The sequence below is a fragment of the Musca domestica genome, unplaced genomic scaffold, assembly GCF_030504385.1.
Source record: "Musca domestica strain aabys unplaced genomic scaffold, Musca_domestica.polishedcontigs.V.1.1 33, whole genome shotgun sequence".
In the NCBI taxonomy this organism is placed as follows: Eukaryota; Metazoa; Arthropoda; class Insecta; order Diptera; family Muscidae; genus Musca; species Musca domestica.
Genome location: NW_026712312.1, coordinates 5243856 through 5269895, shown reverse-complemented (window position 1 = coordinate 5269895; position 26040 = coordinate 5243856). Strand labels below are relative to the sequence as shown.

Below are 26040 nucleotides of genomic sequence, written 5' to 3'. Positions count from 1 at the left end.
CCAAAGGACGCCCATAGAAAAAATCTGTTCCAAAAAGTCTAATTTGTGGGACAGACCCCATACACCTGTACCATCCGATATTCGGTATTAAAAAATATTTGGGAACATTTATGAAGAGAATTTTTTCTGAGTCGGTATTTTAAATTTGCTGGGGATACCGTCTTTTTCGGCAGAAATTTGCCTATGCAGTGCCATTTTTTTATACCCTCCACCTTGGAAGGGAGGATATATTAACTTTGTCATGCCGTTTGCAACATCCCTAAATAGTCGTCGTAGACCCATTAATATATATTCATAATCAGCATGAAATTCTAAGTCGATTTAACGATGTCCGTCTGTCTGTGCGTCTGTCTGTCTGTCCGTCTGTCTGTCTGTCCGTCTGTCTGTCTGTCCGTCTGTTTAAATCACGATACAGCCCACATTATTTGACGTAGAGCGTCAAAATTTAGTAGAACAATTCGTATTGTGTCTAGGATGGTTGGTATTGAAAATGAGATGTATCGGTCCACGTTTTTGTATAGTCCCCCTATAATGGTACCTCCCGATATTCGGTATTTTGATGATTTTTGCAACATTTTTCACGGATTTGTCTGAAAATTGGTATTTGTAGGTCAAAATGGGTCCTAATTCGTGTGGCGAAATATTGTATGCTCCACGCTTGGTATAGCCCCCACATAACGGTATCTTCCGATTTTTGGTATTTTGATGAATTTTGTCACATTTTTTTCAATGATTTGTCTGAAAATTGGTATTTGTAGGCCATAATAGGTCCTAGTTCGTGTGACGAAGTATTGTATCCTCGGTTCATCCTTTGGTATAGCCCTATAATGGTACCTCTCGATATTCGGTGTTTTGATGATTTTTGCCACATTTTTTCACGGATTTGTCTAAAAATTGGTATTTGTTAGTCATAATGGGTCATAGTTCGAGTGGCAAAATATTATATGTATTAGTCCACGCTTTGGTATAGACCCCATATAAAGGTACCTCCAGATTTTTGGTATTTTGATGGTTTTTGCGACATTTTTCAAATGATTTGTCTAAAAATTGGTATTTGTTAATCGTAATGGGTTCTAGCTCCGGTGGCGAAACATGGCATGTATCGGTCCACGTTTTGGTATAGCTACCATATAACGGTACCTCCAGATATTCGGTATTTAGACGATTTTTGGTACATTTCATTTCGGATTTGTTTAAAAATTGGTATTTGGTGGTCGTAATGGGTTCTAGCTCCGGTGGCGAAACATTGTATGTATAGGTCCAAGTTTTGATATAGCTCTCATATAACGATACCTCCAGATATTCGGTATTTTGACGATTTTTGCCGCATTTCTTTTCGGATTCGTCAAAAAAATGGATTTTGTGTGTTCTTATGGGTTCTAGCTCCGCTATATCCCATCTTCACAGTAGATCTTGTGTTAGTAAAAATAATGGGATGTGTGAAATAAGATAAGAAGAACCGGATGCTTATTTCAGAATTTATAATCGTTTTGGTTTTTCAAAATTTTGACCCTTTGTGGGGGAGATAGCAGAAGGAATGGTCCGATCTCTACCATCTCTATAACAGATCTTGTCTTGATAACAATATTCAGATGTTCCAAGTCTGAATGGAATCGAATGTTAACTTCGCGTTTTATGATCTTCGAGGATATTCAAATTTTTCACCCTTTGTGGGGGAAGGTACTAGATGGAGTGAACCGATGTTGTCCATTTTCGCACCTGACCTAGCAATGATGAAAATATTAGGATTTGCTTCGGATTATTATTCCTTTTCTATATTTTGGTCACAAACCTCGACCTTTTGTGGAGAGAGGTACCACATGGAGTGGACCAGTATTGCCCATCTCCGAACTCGATCTAAGTTTGACAATAATATTACAATGTACCAAATCGGATACTTCCTTCGAGAGTTATCGTGTACACCAGCTAGACAGAAAGACGGACGGACGGACATCGCTAAATCGACTCCAAATGTCCTGAAACGGTTTTGGTCCAAGGAGACAAAGGATGAGGCCCGTTTTGCCCATATCAGATGATATATACCCCCTCTAGCCATATGGTGGGGGTATAAAAATGGGGCATGCTCTCGCTGCAAAGTAATTTAATCTTAAGTTTACCAAACGTACCGACATACCCCTCCACTGAACAAAAATGACTGATCACCAATAGTCAAATATTCTCTCAATCTCTGCAAATATTCCGCCATTTATTTGCCTCCACATCCATCATTCATGGCCATCGAACGCACCCTTTGTTATTTATTTATTTTTTTTTTTTCTTCTAACGTTAAAATCCAATGGGATTTGCAGTAAGTTTACCTCTCCTGCGACAATACAAAAGAGAGGAGCTCCACACATAATGCCTATTTGTTCGTTCGTTTGTTTGCCAGCAACAGCAATAGCGGCAGTCATCCAGTCAATCAGTTTTACTTGCGTTCTGCCGTCAAGGGAACACACACACTGTCGAAGATAAGCAGATATCGGTTTCCTAGCCGGGCATATGAACAACGCTGGCAAGCAAGCATTCATATCAGAGATCCCCCATATTCAACGGTGTGTATGAGTGTGTGTGTGTGTGTGTGTGTGCGAGCACACCTCAATATTGAGAGGAACTCTTCTTGTTCCCCTGTTACTTTGATGGCATACCAAACAATCTATCAATGCAGATGTATCGGTATCGGTATGACAGCATCAAACAACCACATGCACCTAAGGCAGCAAGGATCCCCCAGACACACCCCCATTCGAATATCGACATATGTAGGTTGGTGTGTGTGTGTGTCTTCTCGTATGTACCCAACAAATCACATTAGTTTGTCCTCCCCCCCTCTCTCTCTCACATATCTATCATCATTATTCATTCACCTGTATACGCGAACACTCAGACATGGGTGATGCTGATGTTGTTGCTGCCTCCATTGTTGTTTTTGTTGTGGGTTCTGTATTGTTGTCGTTGAACATCTATTATTTGTTCGATTGTTTGTGCGTTGCTCGCTCTTTCGTTCGTTCGTACGTTTGGTCGTGTGTCTGCCTTTGATGTTCGGTTGATGGTTTACTTTGCATTTGCAGTTGGTGTTGGTGTTGGCTTTGCCATTCATAGCCAGCAACCAAACATTCACTGGTCGAATCATTCATTCATCCATTCATGGCTCTGCTGTGGAAAATGAAAATTAATTTCACAAAAATGAAAAAAAAAATAGCAACAACATCAGCAAGAGCCCGGGATTGTTCAAAGAGATGTGCAGGTGGGTGGTTGGGCGGCGGAGTGAGTGATGGTGGCGGTTATCGACATTTTGTGTGTGTGCATTTAATATGCAATTCAATAAATCTTTCAATTTGTTTAACAAATACTTAACACGTTCTCAATGATATTTAAGGCAAACAGACACACACACACACACATGTACACAGATGGGTGGGAGATACACATGCAGATTTCCACGGCAGTTTATACACAAGCGCACATAAGCTTCAAACACAACAGACATATTTTATAATGTTCTACCATCCAAATGCATGCAGATGCGGAGCCTTAAACTAGCAGGCGAACTAGGGATGTCGATTGGGTTTTTGGTTAAAAAAAATCCGAAAATTCACAAAAATTATAATAAAAGTAGGAAAAATCGGAAATTTCGCAAACAAAATTTTAAAGAAATACCAAGGCAAGAAACTTTGGTATATCTTAAAAACAGCAGGGACCTGTTTATGGGCGCTACTCCAAAACATTAGCCAATTCTGAATATTTAGTGCGAAGAGTTTTTCTACGCCTTGAGAAAATTCGCCAAGACTGCCCATATATATAATCTTAAAAAAAAACAAGAAAAACAGCTGTAAGTTCGGCCAGGCCAAACTTTTAATACCCTCCACCATTTGGTACAAATTTGGCAATTTCCAAAAAAAAAAATAATAATAATAATAGTAATAAAATCCCTTGAAAATTCTGTTAAAATCTTAAAAATACCGAATGCCTATACCACGACCTATACCTGCATAGGCATCTTTTGTCATAAGTTATTACAATATTTAAATGCGAAACTTGAAGAAAAATCTGTTTATAATGTAGCTAAAATCATCAAAATACCGAATATAGGGGGTACCGTTATATGGGGGCTATAAGAAGACGTGGACCTACATGGCCCATTTTCTGTATTATGCTGCAGTATCTATTACGAACTTTAAATACCAAATTTGGAACGATTCCGTTAAATAATGTCGCTAAAATCATCAAAATACCCAATGTCGGAGGGTACGGTATATGGGGGCTATACGAAGACGTGGACCTACATGGCCCATTTTCTGTATTATGCTGCAGTATCTATTACGAACTTCAAAGACCAAATTTGGAACGATTCCGTTAAATAATGTCGCTAAAATCACCAAAATACCGAATATCGGGGGTACAGTTATATGGGGGCTATATGAAGACGTGGACCTACATGGCTCATTTTTTGACTTAGGATGTAGTATCCATTACGAACTTCAAATACTAAATTTGAAACGATTCCGGTAAATAATGTCGCTAAATCATCAAAATACCGAATATCGGGGGGTACCGTTATGTGGGGGCTATACGAAGACGTGGACCTGCACAGATAATTTTCTGTCTTAGGCTGTATCTATCTATTTCGAACTTCAAATGCCAAATTTGAAACAATTCCGTTGAATAATGTCACTAAAATCATCAAAATACCGAATATCGGGAGGTAGCGTTATATGGGGGCTATATGATAACTTGGACCTACATGGCCCATTTACGAACTTAACCTGCCTACTTGCAAAATATACATGTGTGCAAAATTTTAGCTTTCTATCTCAATTTTTTTCGAAAGATAGCGTGATTACAACAGACAGACAGACGGACATGGCTAAATCGTCTTAGAATTTTACGCTGATCAAGCGTCTGACATGAGTATTTTGAGGAGTTACAAACGGAATGACAAAATTAATGTACCCTCCATAGTATGGTGGAGGGTATAAAAATAAATAAATATGTAGTTCACCACTTCAAATTCAATAATTTTGAAGGAGGAGAAGGATATTATAAGATCCATTCCACAGTAGGCCCATATCCAATGTTTCTGTCCAAAAATATTGTAACAGTGAGCTCAATATCAAATTTCAGAACATCAGCTCTAATAGCTCCAATAGGAAACTTACCAATATTTAGTACGTATATCCAAAACAATTTACATCTCTCCAAAGGTGATCCAAAATTAGTAACATTTAGTACTTTTCGTTCAACATTTCCAAAATCACCTCCATATCACAATCCCAAATATCAGCAGAGACCTAAATAATAAAATTTCAAAAAAACACCACCAGATCTCAACACAAGATACCAAGAGAGACCTTAATAACAAATTTCGGGATTCCAGTTCGATGCATTTACTCAATACCAAATGTATTAATATCTAGTACTTTTCGTACAATTTTAGAATTGACCTCCAGACCTCAATCCTAGACAACAACCTCAATAACCAAATACCTCAATCCTAGACACCAAAAGTTAGCGAATTTAAAATTTATTAATATTTAGTGCTTTTCGTACAATTTTAGAATAGACCTCCAGAACTCAATCCTAGACAACAACCTCAATATACCAAATACCTCAATACTAGACATCAACACTTAGCGAGTTTAAAATTTCACGGTTTCAGCTCTATCCCTTCACCCAATATCCCTCTAGTACTCTTCGAACAAACATAGTACACTTTTCCAAAATCACCTACATGTCTCAATCCCAGATACCAACAGAGACCTTAATATCAAATTTAGGTATTCCAGATTTATTCCTTCGCTCAATATCAAATTTAGTAACATTTAGTACTTTTAATACAATTAAAGTACACATTTCCACATCCCAGATATCAACAGGCACATCAACATTAAATTTCCAAAACCACCTCCATATTTCAATACCAGATACCAACATAGCCTAAATTTCAAATTTGAGGATTATATCCCTATTCCTTCACCCAGTACCAAATTAAGTACTTTTCGTACAATTATAGTACATATTAACAAAACTATCTTCATATGTCAATTGCAGACACCAACAGAGACCTCAATATAAGTTTTGAGGATTTCAGCTCTACCCCTTCACCCAGTACCAAATTTGGTAGCACTTACTACTTTTCGTAGAACTTTAGAACTCATTCGCTAAGCCCTTCCATATTTTAACTAGACACTAACAGTTACCGCAACATAACATTTTACGGTTTCAGCTCTACCCCTTCAATCAATAACAAATTTAGTACTTTTCGTACAATCATACTAAAACCACGTCCATATCTCAATTCCAGAAACCAACAAGGACCTCACTATCCAAATTGAGGATTCCAGGCCCATCACTTCACCCAATAGAAAATTAAGTACTATTTAGTACTTTAGTACAATTATAGTACACATTTCAAAAAAGACCAAGCTACACATGGACAGCGATCCTAATACTAATTTTCAAACTTCAAGCACTATATGTTCACTCAATACCAAATTGTACCAAATATAGTACTATTTAGTACTTTTCAGGCACCTGTAGTACATATCTTAACCACAGACCCCAGTAGTGAAATCCATATCAAATTTCAGGATTTTACTCCTATTCCTTCATTCAAAATTTCAAAATTTTGTGCTATTTAGTACTTTTCTTACAACTACCGATACCACCTCCATATATCCAGGCTACACATATATAGCGACCCTAATGGTAAATTTCAAACTTCAAGCACTATGTGTTTACTCAATGCCAAATTGTATCAAATATAGTACTATTGAGTACTATTCGCACATCTGTAATACAAGTTGCTAAAACCACTTTCATACGTCTAACTTACTTTTCAGCCTTGACTGAAATTCCAAATGCTCTATCCCATTTTTATAGCGTACACCACAAGGTGGTCAGGGTGCATTTGTTTGTAACAGGCAAAGGAAACGAGATAAACCCATAGTTTCTTTTGATGATCTGCATAGAATCACATTCTGAGTCGATTTATGCATGTCCGTCTGTCCATGTATTTTTGTAAACAAAGTACAGTTCGCATTTATTGCCCTATCCAGATGAAATTTTGCACAAATCATTTGTTTGGCCCAAGGACGAACCCTATTGAAATTGGAGATAATCGATCAAAATTTAGATATAGCTCCCATATATATCTTCGTCCGATTTGCATTTTATTGTGCACCAAACGTGTAATATCAGTCCGAATAGTATGGAATTTTGCACGTACGATCAGATTGGACCTAAAAATAAGTATGCCAAATTTTATCGAGATCGGTTCAGATTTGGATATATATAACTCATATATAACTTCGTCCGATTTACCTTTTATTGTGCACCAAACATCTAATATTTGTCCAAATGGGGTAGAATTTGGCACTTACTACCAAATAGAAGCTAGTATGTCAAATTTGTTGAAGATCGGTTAAGATATAGCTATAGCTCCCATATATATTGTTCATCCGATTTGTTGTATTTGTTACCCACAGCCGTAACAACGACATTCAGGGAAATATATCAAATACAGCTCAGAAATATCTTTGCCAAATTTTATCGAGATCGGTTCAGATTTGGATATAGCTCCAATATATATCTATATCTGATTTCAAATTATTTTTGCACCAAATGGGCAATATAAGTCCGAATTTAAAAGATACAAATGCTTCGGCATATTTAGTCCTTTGAACTTTAAAATAGAATTATAATCATAGCGTGTATGATTGAATTCTCCCATAAAAACTTTTAATTGTTATGCGCAGCTCTACTAAATTAGCAAAGTGGTCTAGGGTATAATAAAGTCGGCCCCGCCCGACATTAAGACTTTCTTTACTGGTTTTTTGCTCTTTTTGAATTTACCGTAACCTTAAAGTTCAAATTTCCAAAAATCCTTTAGTAAATATATCCTGCACTCAAAAGTGACGCTGATTCCAAATTTCAAACTGATTCCGTTTAGTACTTTTCGTACCCTTTTAGTACGAATTTCCAAAAACTATGCCTTATCACATGGCTACCTACGAAGACTGACTAGTGCAAAATTTCAAGATTCTAGCCATTTCGTCTGGGCGATGATTCTAGGTCAGATTCCGGAGTTTTCTTTGAAAAACAGTTATTAATTTCCAAAGTTTATAAGGCAGGATTTTTTCAATGATTTTTCAAAATGCAACACCTATTTTTTGAATTTCCCAAATTGACACTTCATAATATGAACACACACACGTGTGTGTGTGCTCACATGATAATAGGCTCTTTTATGTTTTGCAACAATTAACAGTTATTTAAATATTCTTAAGCTTTATGTCACAAAACTCAAACACGCAAACACACAGCCATATGAATGTATGTATGTGTGCAGCCTCCCGCACTTTGTCATACAAATTGTGTACATTATCATTTCCATTGATCCATCTGTATTATTTGTAGACCTTTTTAATATTCTGAATTGTTATTTTCAGTGCAAATGTATATTTTTGTATGTTTTGTGCTTTTGGATAACTGTTCGTACCGCAAGAATCAACTTTAAAGTCTGTGTGCATCCTTAACAGTGGATAGAAACAAGTGAATGTGTGTGTGCTTGTGTGTACGTGTGTCGTCTTCTCATTAAGCAAATGAGCTTTGTTGCAATGAGAATTGTTCAGATAGAGAGAGAGAGAGAGGAAGATATAGAGAGACATACAATAAATGGAGACAATGCAAATAAATATTTTTTATGGGAAAATATGAAATTCTTTAGAAATAAAATTCTTAGTTTATGAATAATTTAAATTCGGTATAAAAATTTGGAATTGTGACGCAGATTATACATATATGACTATGAATGTAAATGTGTGCAAATCTCTATAGTTTTTAAGAGATTGCAAATATTGTTATTTTAGAAGAAACTACAAGTTAACAAGTAAAAAAGTTGTAAGTTCGGCCGGGCCGAACTTTGAATACCCTCCACCATATGGTACAAATTTGGTAATTTTCAAAAAAATAAAATCCATTAAAAATTCTGTTAAATTTTTAATACCGAATGTAGCCGTGTATTAGGTTCTATACGACGACGTGGACCTGCATAGGCAACTTTTGTCATAAGCTATTATAATATTCAAATGCTAAGCTTGAAAAAAATCTGTTTATAATGTAGCTAAAATAAATAAAATACCGAATATAGGGAGGTACCATACGTGGACCTGCACAGATTTTCTGTCTATCGCTGTAGCAGCCATTACGAACTTCAAATACAAAATTTGAAATAATTCAGGTAAATAATGTCGCTAAAATCATCCAAATGCCGAATATCGGGGGTACCGTTATATGAGGGCTATACGAAGACGTGGACCTACATAGCTCATTCTCAATACCAAAAGTCCTGCAGACATAATACACATTTGAGTAAATTTTTATCAACTTACTTCATTTCATTCGGAAGCTAGAGTGATTTCCACAGACGGGGTCTAAAATGTATACGAGGTGTTACAAACGGAATGACAAACTTAATATACCCTCCATACTATGGTGGAAGGTATAAAAAGTATCAGTCGGTTTTGCCGACAGATGTTTACCCTCAGCCAATGCTTCATTATTTAAATAAAATTTGACTTTTGTATGATTTTTTTTGAATTTGTTGACTCTTTATGGTGTTAGTTCCGAAGGAGTGGGCCTATAGTGTCCATTTCGTATCGGACCTAAATATATATGATATAAATATTGCGACGTGTCAGGTTTGGACAATGTTGATTGATCATTTTTAGAATATGGTAAAATGTGCATGAGGTACCAGATATAGTGAACCGCAGTATTCCTTTTTCACACCTAATTTAATACAGATAAAAATATTTTTATGGGCAAAATTAAAAGAAAATCCGAACATTTATATCCAATTTTATGCGACATCATAAATTTCATATTCATATTAGGTTTCGGGTTGGGAGAAATATGACAGATACAAGTATTGATAATTGTGACCCTTGCTGGGTAAGGTACCAAAAGGGGTCGGCATGTATCTGTCATCTTCACAAAAGATCTTGCGGTGGCAAAAATGTTTGTATGTGTGAAATTTGAAGAGAGTTGGATGCTTATTTCGCTTTCTTTGAGCGTTTTGTTTTTCAGAATCTTGAGCTCTATGTGGGGAAGGTACAAGTAGAAATGGTTTGATCTCTACCATTTTTATAACAGATCTTGTGTTGGTGCCAATATTAGAACGTACCAAGTCTGAATAGCTTCGCCTTTGATGAGCTTTATAAATATTCAAAATTTTGACCATTTGTGGGGAAGGTACAAGAAGGAGTGGAGCGATATATTCCATCTTCACAGCAGATCTTGTGTTAGTAGAAATAATGGGATGTGTTTAATATGAAGAGTAAAATAAGAGGGACTATTTGTGGGGGAGGTACCAGAAGGAATGATCCGATCTCTACCACTTTTATAACAGATCTTGTGTTGATGGATAAATTGAAATGTGCCAAGTCTGAATGGAATCGGATGTTACTTTCGCATCTTAGGAGCTCCATAAATATTCAAAATATTGACCCTTCGTATTGGAGGTACCAGAAGGAGTGAACCGATATATTCCATCTTCTCACCAGACCTTAAGTTAATAAAAATATTGTGAAAAATATTCATAATCGTCTTGGTTATTCAAAACTGTGGGGGAGCTACCAAAAGGAGTAAATGGAAGGAGTAGACCGATATATTCCATCTTCACAGTAGATCTTGTGTTAGTAAAAATAATGGGATGTGTGAAATAAGATAAGAACCGTACGCTTTCTTCGGATTTTATAATCGTTTTTGGTTATTCAAATTTTGAACCTTTGTGGGAGAGGAACCAGAAGGAGTAAATCGATCTTAACCATTTTTATAACAGATCTTGTGTTGATGGGGAAATTAAGATATGTCAAGTCTGAATGGAATCGGAAGTTAATTTGGCGTTTTATGAGCTTCATGGATATTCAAAATGTTGACCCTTTGTGGGGAGGTACCAGAAGGAATGGACCGATATATCCCTTCTTCATAACAGTTCTTGTGTTAGTCGAAATCATGGAATGTGTGAAGTATAAAGAGAACCTGATGCTTCTTTCAGATTTTATAAACGTTTTGCTTATTCAAAACTTTAACCCTTTGAGGGAGAGGTACCAGAAGAAATGGTTCGATCTCTACCATCTTTATAATACATGTTGTGTTGATAGAAATATTGAGATGCGCCAAGTTTTTATTAAAAAAAAAAATATACATATCCCATCTTCTTGTGAAATTTCAAGACAATCGGACTCTTACATCACATTTTATAAGAGTTGTAATTATTCAAAATTTTGACCCTTTGTGGGTGAGGTATTTGATAGAGTAGACCGATACTGTCCATTTTCGCACCTGACCTAGAACTGACGCAAATTTTCGGATTTGCAAAGTTGGAGCAACATCGGCTGATCCTTTCTCTTTCTATACAGCAAAATATTTTCTTTGAAAATTTCGACCTTTTGTGGGGGTGATACTAGAAGGTGTGGACAAATATATTTCATCTTCATACCAGACCTGTAGTTAAAGAAAATATTGTGATGTGTGAAATTAAAAGACAATCGGACTTTTATATCACATTTTATAAGTGGTATAATTATTTTAAATTTCAATCCTTTGTGGTGGAGGTACTTGATGGAGTGGACCGATATTGTCCATCTTCGAAGTCGATCTAAGCTTGATAAAAATATTACGATGTACCAAGTTTGGATCGAATCAAATATTCCCTTTGAGAGTTATCGTGCCCGGCAGCCAGGCAGACGTACGGACGGACACCTCTAGATCGACTCTAAAGGTTCTGAAACGGATTTGGTCCAAAGAGGCCTAGGGCCTAAAGCCGTTATTTTCATGAAGCACATTTTGGCCATATCAAATGATATATACCCTCTGTAGGCATATGGCTGAGGGTATGACTAGTATCAATTTTCAACTCCTTGAAATTGGATATTAAGATAAGCATCACACGTAATTATTTTTGAAAATCCTTCCTAAGACCACCTTCCCTTACTTCGCCTTTGTATCCTTGTTTCCGGTATAATTTTAACTAAATTTTTAAAAATTCCAAAATATTTGCCAAAGAAAGATTTTTCTTAACAAAAGAAGAATCCCAACCATTATTAACAAAAAATCTCTCCTACTCTCCTTCTCCGTTCCATCTTATTTCCATTCAAACCCATCGTCATCATCTGGATAAATTTGACAACAGCAACAACAAAGAAACACCAACAACTTTCTTTCGCTTTCTTAAACTCCCATTTAAATGTTTCAATGGGTAATTGTTGCAGCAAAAGTTTGGGAAAAGTTTTTTTTTTTGCTTTTTTCCCCCGAAACGTTAGACTCTTGATAGAACGGAAGCATTGGTTCAGTGCAAACATCACTTCCGGCCGTTAGAATGACGAATACTCCATTCGTTAGTTCGTTCGTTCGTTCTCTCGTTTGTTCCTCGCATCCGTTAATACATATTTGATCATCCGAGTCTGGGCATAGTTTATGCAAAAGTTATGTAATAATTATAATAACTTTTGTGTCAGTCGGTTAGTCAGTCAGTCAGTGATTCGGACGGACGGACGGACGGACGGGCAGTTATTACATGGCATGCATGCGGACGGGCAGTTATTCATTTGCTGCAGAACGAGCAGCAAATGAATAACTGCCCGTCCGCATGCATGCCATGTAATTGTATTTCATTTGCAAAGCAAACACAAAGCAAGGACTCTATCATTGCCATAGCCTTCATCCTCCCTCGCCTCCTTACCCTTCATTTTATCACTACTTGGAGTTTGATTGTTCCAAAATGATAAATATTAATTAACAAAAATGTTAGAAAGAATAGAAAAAAAACAACAACTACAACAACATAATTGTCCTCATGCCAAAGTCCTCGCAGAGTGGTGAGATGTGGTGGAGGTCTGTAACGAAATACACAAAGGAATTTGTCAGGCTCGGAGTTTGCTGCCTGGCGTTGCCATAGTCATTACTGGCATTCACATTTTTCCACGCCCCCCCCCCCCCCCTTCCTTCCTCTCTCCTCCCCTTTCCCAGCAAAGTAAAAATATATTTTGTTTTATCAAAGAGTAGAGGTTTTTGTGGTCTTCCCCCCAAATCCTTTCGTAGTTCATTGTTTCTTGTTGCCATCTTCTTCTTAGTTATGTGAAACACTTGTTGTTTCGCCGACCTCCCTCCTCTCTCCTCCCACCCGCATTACACATTTATTTCATCTACAGAATCAAATTGACCTAAATATTTTGCCAAAGTTTAAATCCAATCTGTTCCATGGCCAAAAAAAACGGAAAAACAAACAATGCAAAGCAAAGCAAAAAATCATTAACAATATGACCACACATTTGAGGATATCAGAATTAAAAGATTGTCATGGCAATACTTCAAATGGGGATTTCATCGCTTGGCACATAGGCCATGTTTTTCCAATGTTGCCTGTCCATCACTCCGTATGTCTGCCTGTGTCCATGTATTTCCTAGGGACCCATGAATTTTAATTACCACTTAGGTTTATTTTCTCTAGCCTAGCCACACAAATCAAAAAATAAAACCAAGAACTGTTTTGTGGTTCCAAGAAAATTTATTTGTTTGCATGGTAGCCATAGCCATACTTGGAGGGCCAACTAAAATTTGTTTATCTGTATTCAAAAAGTCATTTACTGCAATGTTTGGATCATAAATAATAATAAAGTTGTGTTTTTTTTTCAGATTTGTCTATAATTGTAATTATCAGGAAGACAATATTCTTGAGGAGGGGCAGAAAAGGAGAAGGAGGAGCATGGTAAAGGAGGATAGACTGATAAGTTGGAACTACAAACGTTTCGGATCATTTGATGAAACTTGCAAGTACGAAACATATATACGAACGCAAGGAGCAAAACCTTACCTGGACCAAACCTACAGCCAATTGAGTTCGTAGCTTTTTCAAAAGACATAACCTCAATCTTTAACCATTATACAGGGTTGCCCATATTCGACGGACCCATCTGGCAACGCCATAACTTTTGACAGAAATGTCACATCGCTTAATGACATACCGCGTTTGAAGCGTCAGTCCAAGCAGATTTTTACCATGAACCATTACACGCCACGCGAGCGCTCTGAAATAGTTAAAATTTACATTCAACAGAAGAAGTCATTGGTCCGTTTTCTTCCAAAACGAAAATTGCCATGCTGTTACCATCAATCAGGAGTGTTATCACGACAAGATGACCAATTTTGTGATGCCAATTATTCGTCGAAAGCGTATCAGGCAGTTCTGGTTTCAACAAGACGGCGCTCCACCGCACACAAGTCGCATAACAAAACATGGGTCCGTCAAATATAGGGAAACCCTGTATTTGACATTAGTTTAGGAGTCACTAACAACCACTTTACAGACCTACTTGGAACTTTGTTCAAATTTAATAAAAAAAAATCCGCCATTTTTTGTTATACCCTCCGCCATAGTATGGAGGATATATTAAGTTTGTCATTGCGTTTGTAACACCTCGAAATATACATTTTAGGCCCCACAAAGTATATATATTCTTGATCAGCATAAAATTCTATGTCGATTTAGCGATGTTCGTCCGTCTGTCAGTCTGTGGAAATCACTCTAGCTTCCGAACGAAATGAAGTAGGTTAATACAATTTTACTCAAATGTATATTATGTCTGCAGGACTTGTGATATTAAAAATGGGCCATGTAGGTCCACGTTTTGGTATAGCACCCATATAACGGAACCTCTCAATATTCGGTTTTTTTTTGATAATTTTTCATCGGAATTTTTTTAAATTCGGTATTTGAAGATCGCAATGTATACTACAGCCTATGACAAAAAATTGTCTGTGCAGGTCCAAGTCTTCGTTTAGCCCCCATATAACGGTTCCCCCAGACATTCGGTATTTTGATGATTTTAGCGAAATTATTCACCGTACTTGTTTCAAATTTGGTATTTAAAGTTCGTAATGGATACTAAAGTCGATGAAAATTGTATGTGCAAGTCCACGTCTTCGTATAGTTCCCATACAATGGTACCTCCCCTTTTTCGGTATTTTGGTGATTGAAGCGACATTATTCACCCGAATTGTTTCAAATTTGGCGTTTGAAGTTCGTAATGGATACTAAAGCCGATGACAGAAAATTGTCTGTGCAAGTCCACGTCTTCGTATAGTTCCCATATGAGGACACCTCCTTATTTTCGGTATTTTGGTTATTTAAGCGACATAATTCACCGGAAAATTGTCTATGCAGGTCCACGTCTTCGTATAGCCCTCATATAACGGTACCTCCCGATATTCGGTATTTTGATGATTTTAACTATATTTGAATATTGTGATAGATTATGACAAAATTTACCAATGCAGGTCCAAGTCGTCATATAGACCCTAATATAACAGCTACATTCGGTATTTTTAAGATTTTAACAGAATTTGTAACTGATTTTATTGTTGTTGAGAATTGCCAAATTCGTCCCAAATGGTGGAGGGTATTCAAAGCTCGGCCCGGCCGAACTTTTTGCCTTTTTATTTTTTTTTTTTAGTTTCGCATTAGAATATAATAATGGCTTGTGACAAAAATTGCCCATGCAGGTCCACATCGTAGTATAGACCCTAATATAACGGCTACATTCCGTCTTTTTAATATTTTAACAGAATTTTTAACGGATTCTTTTTATACCCTACACCACATAGTGGTAAGGGTATTATGTCTTTGTGCATTTGTTTGTAACATGGAAAAGGAAGCGAGATAGACCCATAGTTACTTTTGAGGATCTCCATAGAATCACTTTCTGAGTTGATTTATGCATGTCAGTCCGTCTGTCCGTCTGTCCGTCCGTCCGTCTGTCCATGTATTCTTGTGAACAAAATCCGATTTTTTATCCGATTGATATGAAATTTTTCACAAATCATTTGTTTGGCCCAAGGACGAACCCTATTGAAATTGGAGATAATCGGTCAAAATTTAGATATAGCTCCCATATATATCTTCGTCCGATTTGCCTTTTATTGTTCACCAAACGTGTAATATCAGCCCGAATAGTATGGAATTTTGCACATACAACCAAATCAGGCCTGAAAATATGTATGACAAATTTGATCGAAATCGGTTCAGATATAGCTATAGCTCCCATATATATGTTTCATCCGATTTGTTATTTTTGTCCTCCGCAGCCGTAATATGCACTCTGTAACAACGATATTTCAGGAAATATATCATATACAGCTCAGAAATATATTTGCAAAATTTTTTCGAGATCGGTTCAGATTTGGATATAGCTCCCATATATATCTTTATCTGATTTTAAATTAATTTTGCACCAAATGGGCAATACAAGTCCGAATTTAAAAGATACAAATGCTTCGGCATATTTGGTCCTTTGAACTTTAAATTATAATTATAATCATAGCGTGTATGATTGAATCCTCCCATAAAAACTTTTAAATGTTACGTGGAGCTCTACTAAATTAGCAAAGTGGTGTAGGGTATCATAAAGTCGGCCCCGCCCGACATTAGGACTTTCTTTACTGGTTTTTCTTTTTTTTTTTTTTTTTGAAAATTGCCAAATTCGTTCCAAATGGGTATTCAAAAGTTCGGCCGGCCGAACTTATAGCTTTTTTACTTGCTCTTATGCTCTTTCTACCTCCCCTAATCCGGTCTCAATAAAATTTGACATAGGAACCAAATATCATACTTGTGGGGTGTATATTACGCATGCAAAGGAATTGAAACCCCGAATCGGATGAAACATATATATGGGAGCTTTAGCTATATCCGAACCGATTTTTACCAAATTTAAAGTACTTGTTAACATTTGGTGCACAATTAACCCGAAATCGGTTAAAAAATTATATGGTAGTAATATCTAAATTTGAACCGATTCCCACCAATTGCAATAGGCTTCGTCCTTGGGCCAAACAAATATTGGTTGGAAAATGTTATCTCAATCGGCTAATAAATGCGACCTGCATTTTGTTCACAAAAATACATAAATAGACGGATGGAGGGACGGACTGACATGCATAAATCGGCTTAGAACGTGATTTTGTGAAGATCCTCAAAAGTAATTAACCTTACCACTTTGTGTGTGTAGGGTATAAAGAGTAGTAAAATAACTGACTGACTGAGAAACGGTTAGTCTTGGAGTGTAAGCATAGGATGGGTTTTTGTAAATCCGTACTAAAATAGTACGTAAATCACATAAATGTACTAAAAATTAAATACTGTGTTTTGGATAAACGGAATGAGCTAGAATTCTGAATTTCTGAATGAGCTAGAATTAGAATTTTTGGAAAATCGAAATTTAAGGTTACGAAAGGTTCTAAAATGGTACTAAACTTCTAAAATGGTAACATTTGGTATTATGCGAAAGGATGATACTAAAACTTGAAAGTTCGTATGAAAATAAAGACTGGAAAGTATGTTTGATATAAGAAAGTGGTTTTGAAATTTTCTACTACAAGTGCCTCAAAAGTACTGAATGGTACTAAATTTGAAATGGTTTAGTTTAGGTTGAATGGATGAAGCTAAAATTTTTAAATTTTGCATTGGTGTCTTGTGCGCCGAAATTTCTAAATGGTACTATATTTGGTACAATTTACAGATAGTGCTTGGATTCTAAAATTTGGTATTAAGGTCGCTGTTCATGTGTAGCCTGGACATATGGATGTACGTCTTTCTGTCTGTGGAAATCACGACACAGTCCATATTATTTGACGTAGAGGTTTAAAATTTGACACAGAAGTTTGTATTGAGTTGGTATTGAAATTGAGATATATCGTTTCACGTTTTGGGATATCCGATATGCGGTATTTTAATTGTTTTAGCTACATTGTTCCACCAATTTTTTAAAAATTGTTTTTTTTTTAACTTTGTTATGTGTGGCTCCTTTGGCGAAAGATTATATATATATAGGTCAACGTTTTCATATAGCCCCTATATAACGGTACCTCCCAATATTCGGTATTTCGATGGTTTTAGCCACATTTTTCCACCAATTTGTCCAAAAATTGGTATTTTTGTTCGTTATGGGTATTAGCTCCAGTAGCGGATCATTGTATATATAGGTCCAGGTTTTCTTGATAGTTTTACCCAATATTCTCCACGGGTTTGTATAAAAAATGGAATTTGTAGTTCATAATGGGTTCTAGCTCCGGTGGCAGAACATTGAATCTAGGTACATGGAAGTTGAGCTAAAAATAGAACACAGACGTATCGTCGCTTTGAATCCTAATACAGCAAAGTAACCTAAATAGAGTTTCCCTTCTTTTATATTTTTTGAGATGTTCGGATTAAAATCCCCTGGAATCCTTGCATTTCAGGTATATAGTGTTTTCGGAAAAGAGGAAAAAATTTCAAAATCTAAATCCATCATCTAAATGGCTTAAAAGACCCCTTTAATGATCCCATCGAGGATATTCTTGGGATTTTTGCCAGCAATACTTTCGAACAAATTATAGCCCAGACAAGCACGCCATCTTAACTTGAATGTTTTTCAAAAATTTAAAAAATAATGGTGCCCCATATTAGTTACCACCCGATATTTTGTAAAAAAACAAAAATTACTTGCCCAAGTTACCAAGAACATATCCATCAAATCCGTCATCCCAAATTTCTATGCAGCCCGAACCTTTAATTTTTTTTAAATTAGTTATTAATTAATTTTTATTTTTTTTTTAATTTTAATTCTTAATTTTCCCCCAAATTCTGCATCTGAACGCACTGTGCAGCACATAATAAACGTGCATGCGTCGGTGTGAGGGTTCCCCTCTTATTCATTGTTCATCATTATCAAATGAATGGGAATTTCGAAATGCAATTTGTGTTGCGAACGAAGGCAGACGACTTACCCGCTTTGCAAGGATCCATGTAGATGTCATTCGATATCTTCTTCTCGAATTTGGTGTGCAACAAATCCTCAATGGAAAAGCGGCTGCGGTAAGAATGGCCATTCCATGGAGCTTGATTAGAATTTCTGTCATTGCCACCAATATTCTGGGCCTCCTGATGAGGGTAATGCGGGTGGTGGTTGCGTTCCGTAATGATGGGAATTTCATCCTGTGCCAATGGCTGATTATTATGGTCAACAACACCTTCCTCTGAGAGCAGTGACGATTGTTGTTGTTGTTGCTGTTCCACAAATTCCTGTTGAGACTGATAATGGTGGTGCTGGTGCTGGTGATGATGATGATGAGGAGGCTGCTGCTGATGTAGGTTATGTTTATGTTCGGGGCTTTCATTATGATACTTCAGCTGTTCAGCTTGTGGCGGCTCTTCATGGTGATGTTGAGGACGTGGCCGACGTTGATGCTGGTGTTGATGTTGATGGTGTTTGTGGCGATACTGATGACCGGAATGTGGATGACTTTGGTGGTGGTGTTGTTGTTGTTGCCGCTGGCCTTCCTTTATGGAACTTTGAATATTTTGTAATGAAAAGTACTCATCTTCCTCTTTCCGCTGCTGCTGCTCTTCTTCCTCGGCCTCCTCTTCGTCGAGAGTTTTATCTTGTTTAGGTGTGAGCCGTAATGTGTTGGCATCATCTTCTATGGCGGCAGTATTTAAGGCATTTCGTGTGGCTGTTGCAGTGTCAAGCAATGGCAAATGCTGTGGCTGACTTTGGTACGCAGGCTGCTGCTGATGTGGATGCTGTTGCCCAGGCGATTCCTGTAATTCCAGGATTGTTAATGGTATTTGCTCTAATTCTGACAAGGACAAGGATGATGAGGACGCCGATGAGGATGATGATGGCAACGACGAGCTGGAATTTGCTGCAGGTGGTGGTGGCGGTATTGATGTTGGCATTGAGTATGTGGCCGAGTCGTCCCCATCTCTTATGGACGACGATGGCAGGTTGGGCGCCACTCCCCCCGTTGCCGACTGCAACGACAGTGTGTTGACATTTAGGTGTGCACTTTTCACACAGGCCGTAATGACAACAAATATCGTTGCAATTATGAACGCTGCATAATTCTTTAGGTTAATGTGGCGTACGAGGCGTCGTTGTGTGTGAGCTGCTCGAGTTGTGGCCCTTCGTAGGTGATATTTATGCGTTTTTAATTTTTCCATGGTATTCTAGCAACTGCCCTTTGTTCGTATGCTGTGAAAGATCCGTAGAGTGCCGTTTTGGTCTGGGGTGTTCTGCAAAGGGCTTTTGTTTTTCCGAAACTCGTTCTGGAAGGTCGGAAAAGATGTAGCAATATTTTCAAATCATTTGCTTTTGAACATTTCCGCTGGAATTGGTTTTGCCCCTTCTCTCTCTCTCTTTCTCTCCCTCTCTTTTCTGAGGGATGTTTTTATATTTCCTCTCCAACGAAAAATATTTCCCTGTGTTGGGATGTTTCTTTATGGCTTCTTTCGGGAAAACGTATGGCTGCCTGGCTGTCTTAACTTTTGCAAAATTTCAAAACAAATATTTGCTTAACTTTGCGATCCACATGAGTTTTAATTAAAAACTCAAATTGTGCAACAACAGCTGAATGTTTTCACAGTAAATTTGATTTGGCATTAATTGCGGCTAAATGGCCCTGATGGCTGACTGGCGGGCTGGCTGCCTTTTTGTGGCTCCACTAGAGCATGGAGATTATCTTCTGGGCTGTGCGTTTTGGAATTCCTTTTCTTTTTTTGGAGTGGATGAGAGGCCTTAAATGTAATCAAGACAATCTGAAAAAATAAGGAAAATAAATAAAAATTTGAAAATTACAATTTTGATTTTTGAAAAGAAGAACGGGCAGCCTAGTCTAGGCGGCAATTAAATCGAATTAAAAAAATGAAATCGAAAAATTGAAACTATTTTCCCTAAAAATCATTTCAAAGTTATTTCGAAAGCAAAAACTCTTTAATGAGAGTGTTTGTGTGTGTGTAAATGTGTGTGGTTACTGCTGCTGATGTGTTTGTGGTTTCCACAATACCACAATTATATTGAAATAATATTTATATGGCATGGCTTTTGCCAAGATGAAAATTTTTTATTGAAAATATTTTAAGAATTTTTTAAACGGTTGAAAGTTTTTAAATATTTAAATTTTTAATAAAAATAAATTAAAAATTAAAGTTTTGGATTTTTACTAGGGGTTGTTCCTCTTAAGTTAAGTTCAGAAAAAATCTTGTTTTGAAATTGTTTTTTCTAAATTACGCTCCTAACTCAAAATTAATTTCTTCAAATACAACGTTAAGTTCAGGAAAAATCTTTTTTTTTAATTTTTTTTACTTCTAAAGTTTTTTTTTCTAAATTACGATCATAATTCAAAATTCAATATTTTTTTTAAAAAAACAACGTTTAGTTCAAAAAAATCTTATTTTGAATTCTTTCTAGATTACGATTCTCATTCGAAATTCAATTTTTATAGCCCACACCACATAGGGGTAAGGGTATTATGTCTTTGTGCATTTGTTTGCAACACGTAGAAAGGATCGAGATAGACCCATAGTTACCTTTGGGGATCTCATAGAATCACTTTATGAGTTGATTTATGCATGTCAGGCCGTCTGCCAATGTATTCTTTGAACAAAATGCAGGTCGCATTTATTATCCGATTGAGATGAAATTTTCCAATCAATTTTTTTTTTACCCAAGGACGAACCTAATTGAAATTTGTAAGAATCGGTTCAAATTTAAATGTTCCATATGTATTTCGACCGATTTCGGGTTAATTGTGCACTGAATGGTCAATATGACCCAATGAGCTGATTTTTGGCACATCCGACCGAATTCAGTCTAGAAACAACTACATTAGATTTGGTGAATATCGGTTCATATATAGCTATAGCTCCCATATACAGGGTAAGATGAAAAAACTGCAACCAACTTCAGACCGCTGTCATTTCTAAACCACTCGTCCGACAGCTGTTAAAATTATTCCAGTGACAGCTCATTATATTTTCTACAAGCGTACAAAAGCATTTTGGTAAGAATTTTCCACAAAAAAAATTATTCGTATTATATTTGGTTGGAAAACCACAAGTGGCTATCGTTAGAGCACTCCAGCATTAAAATGTGAGTAAATCTTGCGTCTCGTTCCATCGCTCGTTATCGTGATACTGGTAGCGTAGCCCAACGTCATGAAAGTGGACGGAAGAAAACAGCAACATCAGCAGAAATGGTTCAAAAAGTAAAGAAGCGACTTCATCTAAACCTGCGTCGCAGTGGCCGAAAAATAGCTCGAGAACTGAACATATAGCAATATTCCATTCGGCCATTGAAATTCCAAAAAAGAGCAAGAACTTACACCGCAACAGAAAGAAAAAAGACTCAAAAGAGCTAAAGACTTGCTTCGCTTGGCAGAAAGTGCTGAACTGCCGAATTTGGTTTTCTCCGTTGAGAAAACATTCGATGTCCAGCAGTTTGTAAACAAACAAAATGATCGTGTTTACTTGCCAAAAAGGTCAGCTGAAATGTGCTTCTTTGGTTGGCCACCAGAACTTAAGAGCCGATGGTCGCTCTCCGCTCGTCTTAATCGACCGTGGCATCAGAATAAATGCCGAATATTATTGCAAAAATATTCTGGAGGGTGTATTAAAGCCTTGGGTACGCAAAAATTTTGTACGCAGACCTTGGACATTCCAATAGGATAGGAATGAGGTTTCTTGCTTCATTTCCAGCGCACAACGGCCACCAAAATCTTCGGATACCAATCCGTTGAACTATTGTGTCTTGAGAATTTTGAAAAGCAAGATTGGTACTAAAAAATACCAAAGCGTCGATCACCTCAAGCAAGCGCTTCGCCGGGAATGGGCCAAAATACCGCAGAGCAACATTCGGGCAGCGTGTGACGGTTTCATTGGCCGTAATTTGTGCCAGAGGTGACCAATTCGAACAAATCTAAACTTATTCGAAAATTTGATGATATTTCCGACATTATTGTTTTCATTCAATAAAGTTTAAAAAAAAATGTAAAAATCATGGCGTTTGTCTTTGTTTCAATTTTTATACCCTACAACACTTTGTGTTGGGGGTATTATAAGTTTGATTGGGCCAACAATTATGTAACACCTCCAAATATTGATTTCCCACATAGGAGAGAATATATGGATCTTCCTATCTCGTCGAGCTGAGTCGATCTAGCTATATATGTCCGTCCGTCCGTCTGTCCATGTTAATTTGTAATCAATCTACAAGTCGCAATTATGGCCCGATCTTCACGAAATTTAGAATGGAGGTCAGAATAGAACCCTATTTCTTTTGGAGATGATCGCACAATATATAGGGGTCGAAATGGACCAAAAACTGAAAAAAAATCCTTATTTTGCAGTTGCTCTACAGGTCGCAATTATGGACCAATCGACGCGGAAATTAGCATGGGGCTAAAGCTTCGGGCTGGGCAGAAGCCTTCCGATTTTGATGGTCATCGAGTAATATTTAGTTGATGAAAAAGACTATAATATTTGTGATAAATAAAAGTCAAATTTCCATTTTACCGCGAATATTTTTAGTCCCGGCGAAATCATAAATGGACGAACAGGTAAATTCTGACCGTTACGTAGATGTCGATAGTAAATATATCGGATATATATCCGATATCCAAACTGTTGTAGGGTATCACATGGTCGGTCCCGCACGACTATAGCCTTTGCTTACTTGTTTTTATCTCACACTGTATACTCCATTCCAGCTTATAAATTTATGTCGATTTTCAAAACCCCCAAAAAATTGCAACAAGAAAGACATGAATTTAAAGCCTTAAATGTATATGGCCTTTGGATATCCTTTTTATATTTCAATGCACTTGGATGTCTTATCATTGTTTTTTTTTTTTCTATTTGAATGCGTGGTAGTGGCCCATGAAACAATGAGCCCAGAAACACACACGCACACAATTGCCAAACAACAACAGCTCATATATACATAGGCGAAACAAAATAATAACTATGTCTAACCAACACATGTGAAAATCCTCGTCCATAGATACGATTTACAATGCATTCAATTCTCTACATCTCTATAACAAAGGCGAAAACATACATATAAACGTTCATCACAGACGGACTCGCTCACACACACACTCGGACAACTACCAAGAGTTATGTAAATTTGTTGCAGTTTTGCATTCGATTTCGAATTATCTCGGTTAAGACTGACAAAAAGGTCTGGGTCATTTTTGAACGAATGAAAAAAATATGAATTGTTTTTTTTTTCTGCATCTTTGTTGTTGTTATTATTGTTTTGGTTTTTCTGTTGTGTGTGTTTTTTTAAATACTGCTATTGTTTTTCTTTTTATTTTATTGATTGTGAAAGTGTATTTGTGTCATAAGAAACAATAAATCGAAGCCGAGATGAGAACGAAACAATAAAAAAACTCGATCAAAGGCAGAGAATACAGGGAAGGCAAAAAAATAAAATAATAAAATACCACATCTGTGAAATAGCAAAAAACCACAACAAAAACCAAATAAATAAATGGAATTTAATCTATTGTTTTTTTTTTTTTTTAAGGAAGTTAAAATTTATTTTTAGATTGAAACCCAAAAACCCTGACAGCAGTGGTCTTAGTTTAAATGCTTTATTTGAAAAAGTGTTTTTTTTTCTAATTATTGATCAAGGTATCAATCTAATCAGGATGACAGTCACGTGTCCGTATCAAAACAAACCAGTAAGGAAAGTTCAAAAGTCGGGCGGGGCCGACTATATGATACCCTACACCACTATGCATATTTAGAAGAGCTCTCGTAAAAAGGTTTATACAGGGCATTTCAGAGCTCTATGAGATATTTGGTACAAAATCAAAATCTATCTAATTCTATCGTGCATTTTACGAACTATAGCTATCTCTGAACCGGGTTTCTCCAAATTTTCTCCGTATTAGCTTCTAGACTGGTGATTTGGGCTGATATTGACCATTTAGTGCACATTTAACCCGAAGTCGGATGAAGATATATATGAGAGCTATATCCAAATCTGAACCGATTTCGATAAAATTTAAAACAGCTATTCCTGTGCTCCATCTAATACCTGGTACCAAATATCACGGTTGTAGAGTGAATATTACGAATGTATGGGACTAAAACTCTAAATCGGATGAAACATATATATGGTTGCTATATCTATATCTGAACCGATTTTCACTAAATTTGATATACTTGCTTCTAGGCTGAATTTGGTCCGATGTACTAAAATTCAGTCCATTTGGACTTATATTGGCCATTTGGTGCACAATTAACCCGAAATCGGATGAAGATATATATGGGAGCTATATCCAAATCTGAACCGATTTCGATAAAATTACAAACAGCTATTTCTGGGCTGTATCTTATATCTGGTACCAAATATCATTCTTGTGGAGTGCATATTACGAATGTGAGAGGCTTAAACACCAAATCGGATGAAAGATATATATGGGAGCTATAGCTATATCTGAACCGATTTTCACTAAATTTGATATACTTGCTTCTAGGCCGAACTCGGTTGGGTGTGCCAAAATTCAGATAATTTGGACTGATAGTGGACATTTGGTGCACATTTAACCCGAAATCGGATGAAGATATATATGGGAGCTATATCTAAATTTGATCCGATTCTCACCAATTTCAATAGGGTTCGTCCTTGGGCCAAAAATATATTGTTTGGAAAATTTCATCTCAATCGGGTAATAAATGCGACCTGCATTTTGTTCACAAGAATACATGGACAGACGGACGGACGGACGGACAGACGGACTGACATGCATAAATCGACTCAGAAAGTGATTCTATGAAGGTTCTCAAAAGTAACTATGGGTCTATCTCGTTTCCTTCTCCATGTTACAAACAAATGCACAAAGACATAATACCCTTACCACTATGTGGTGTAGGGTATAAAAATACTTTAGTTAACTGATAACAAACAGATAGGAAATTGTAGTTCCCGTAGCTGAAAATCGATTGGCTTTTATACCCTACAGCTCTATGTGTTGGGGTATTATAAGTTTGACTGGACCAAAAATTATGTAACACCTAGAAATATAGATTCCCGACATAGGAAAGTATACAGAGTGAGATTAAAAAAAACTGCAACAAAGCCAAATCCCATAATTTTTAAATTTTTTTAGTTTTATTGAATGAAAGCTAAAAAAATCGGAAATAGCATCAAATTTTAGAAT

General features: G+C 36.7%; 1 protein-coding gene across 2 annotated transcripts in view; it reads right to left on the bottom strand.

The window, feature by feature from the left end:
• Positions 1-26040, bottom strand: part of LOC101897629 (protein tolkin) — a 152460-nt gene that overhangs the window by 61841 nt on the left and 64579 nt on the right. For both annotated transcript variants that reach the window (XM_005182064.4, XM_005182065.4), the window contains exon 3: positions 18820-20629. In XM_005182064.4, coding sequence (XP_005182121.2) covers positions 18820-20035 — 1216 coding nt within the window. In that variant the 5' untranslated portion in view covers positions 20036-20629. The remainder of the gene's footprint in view (positions 1-18819; positions 20630-26040) is intronic.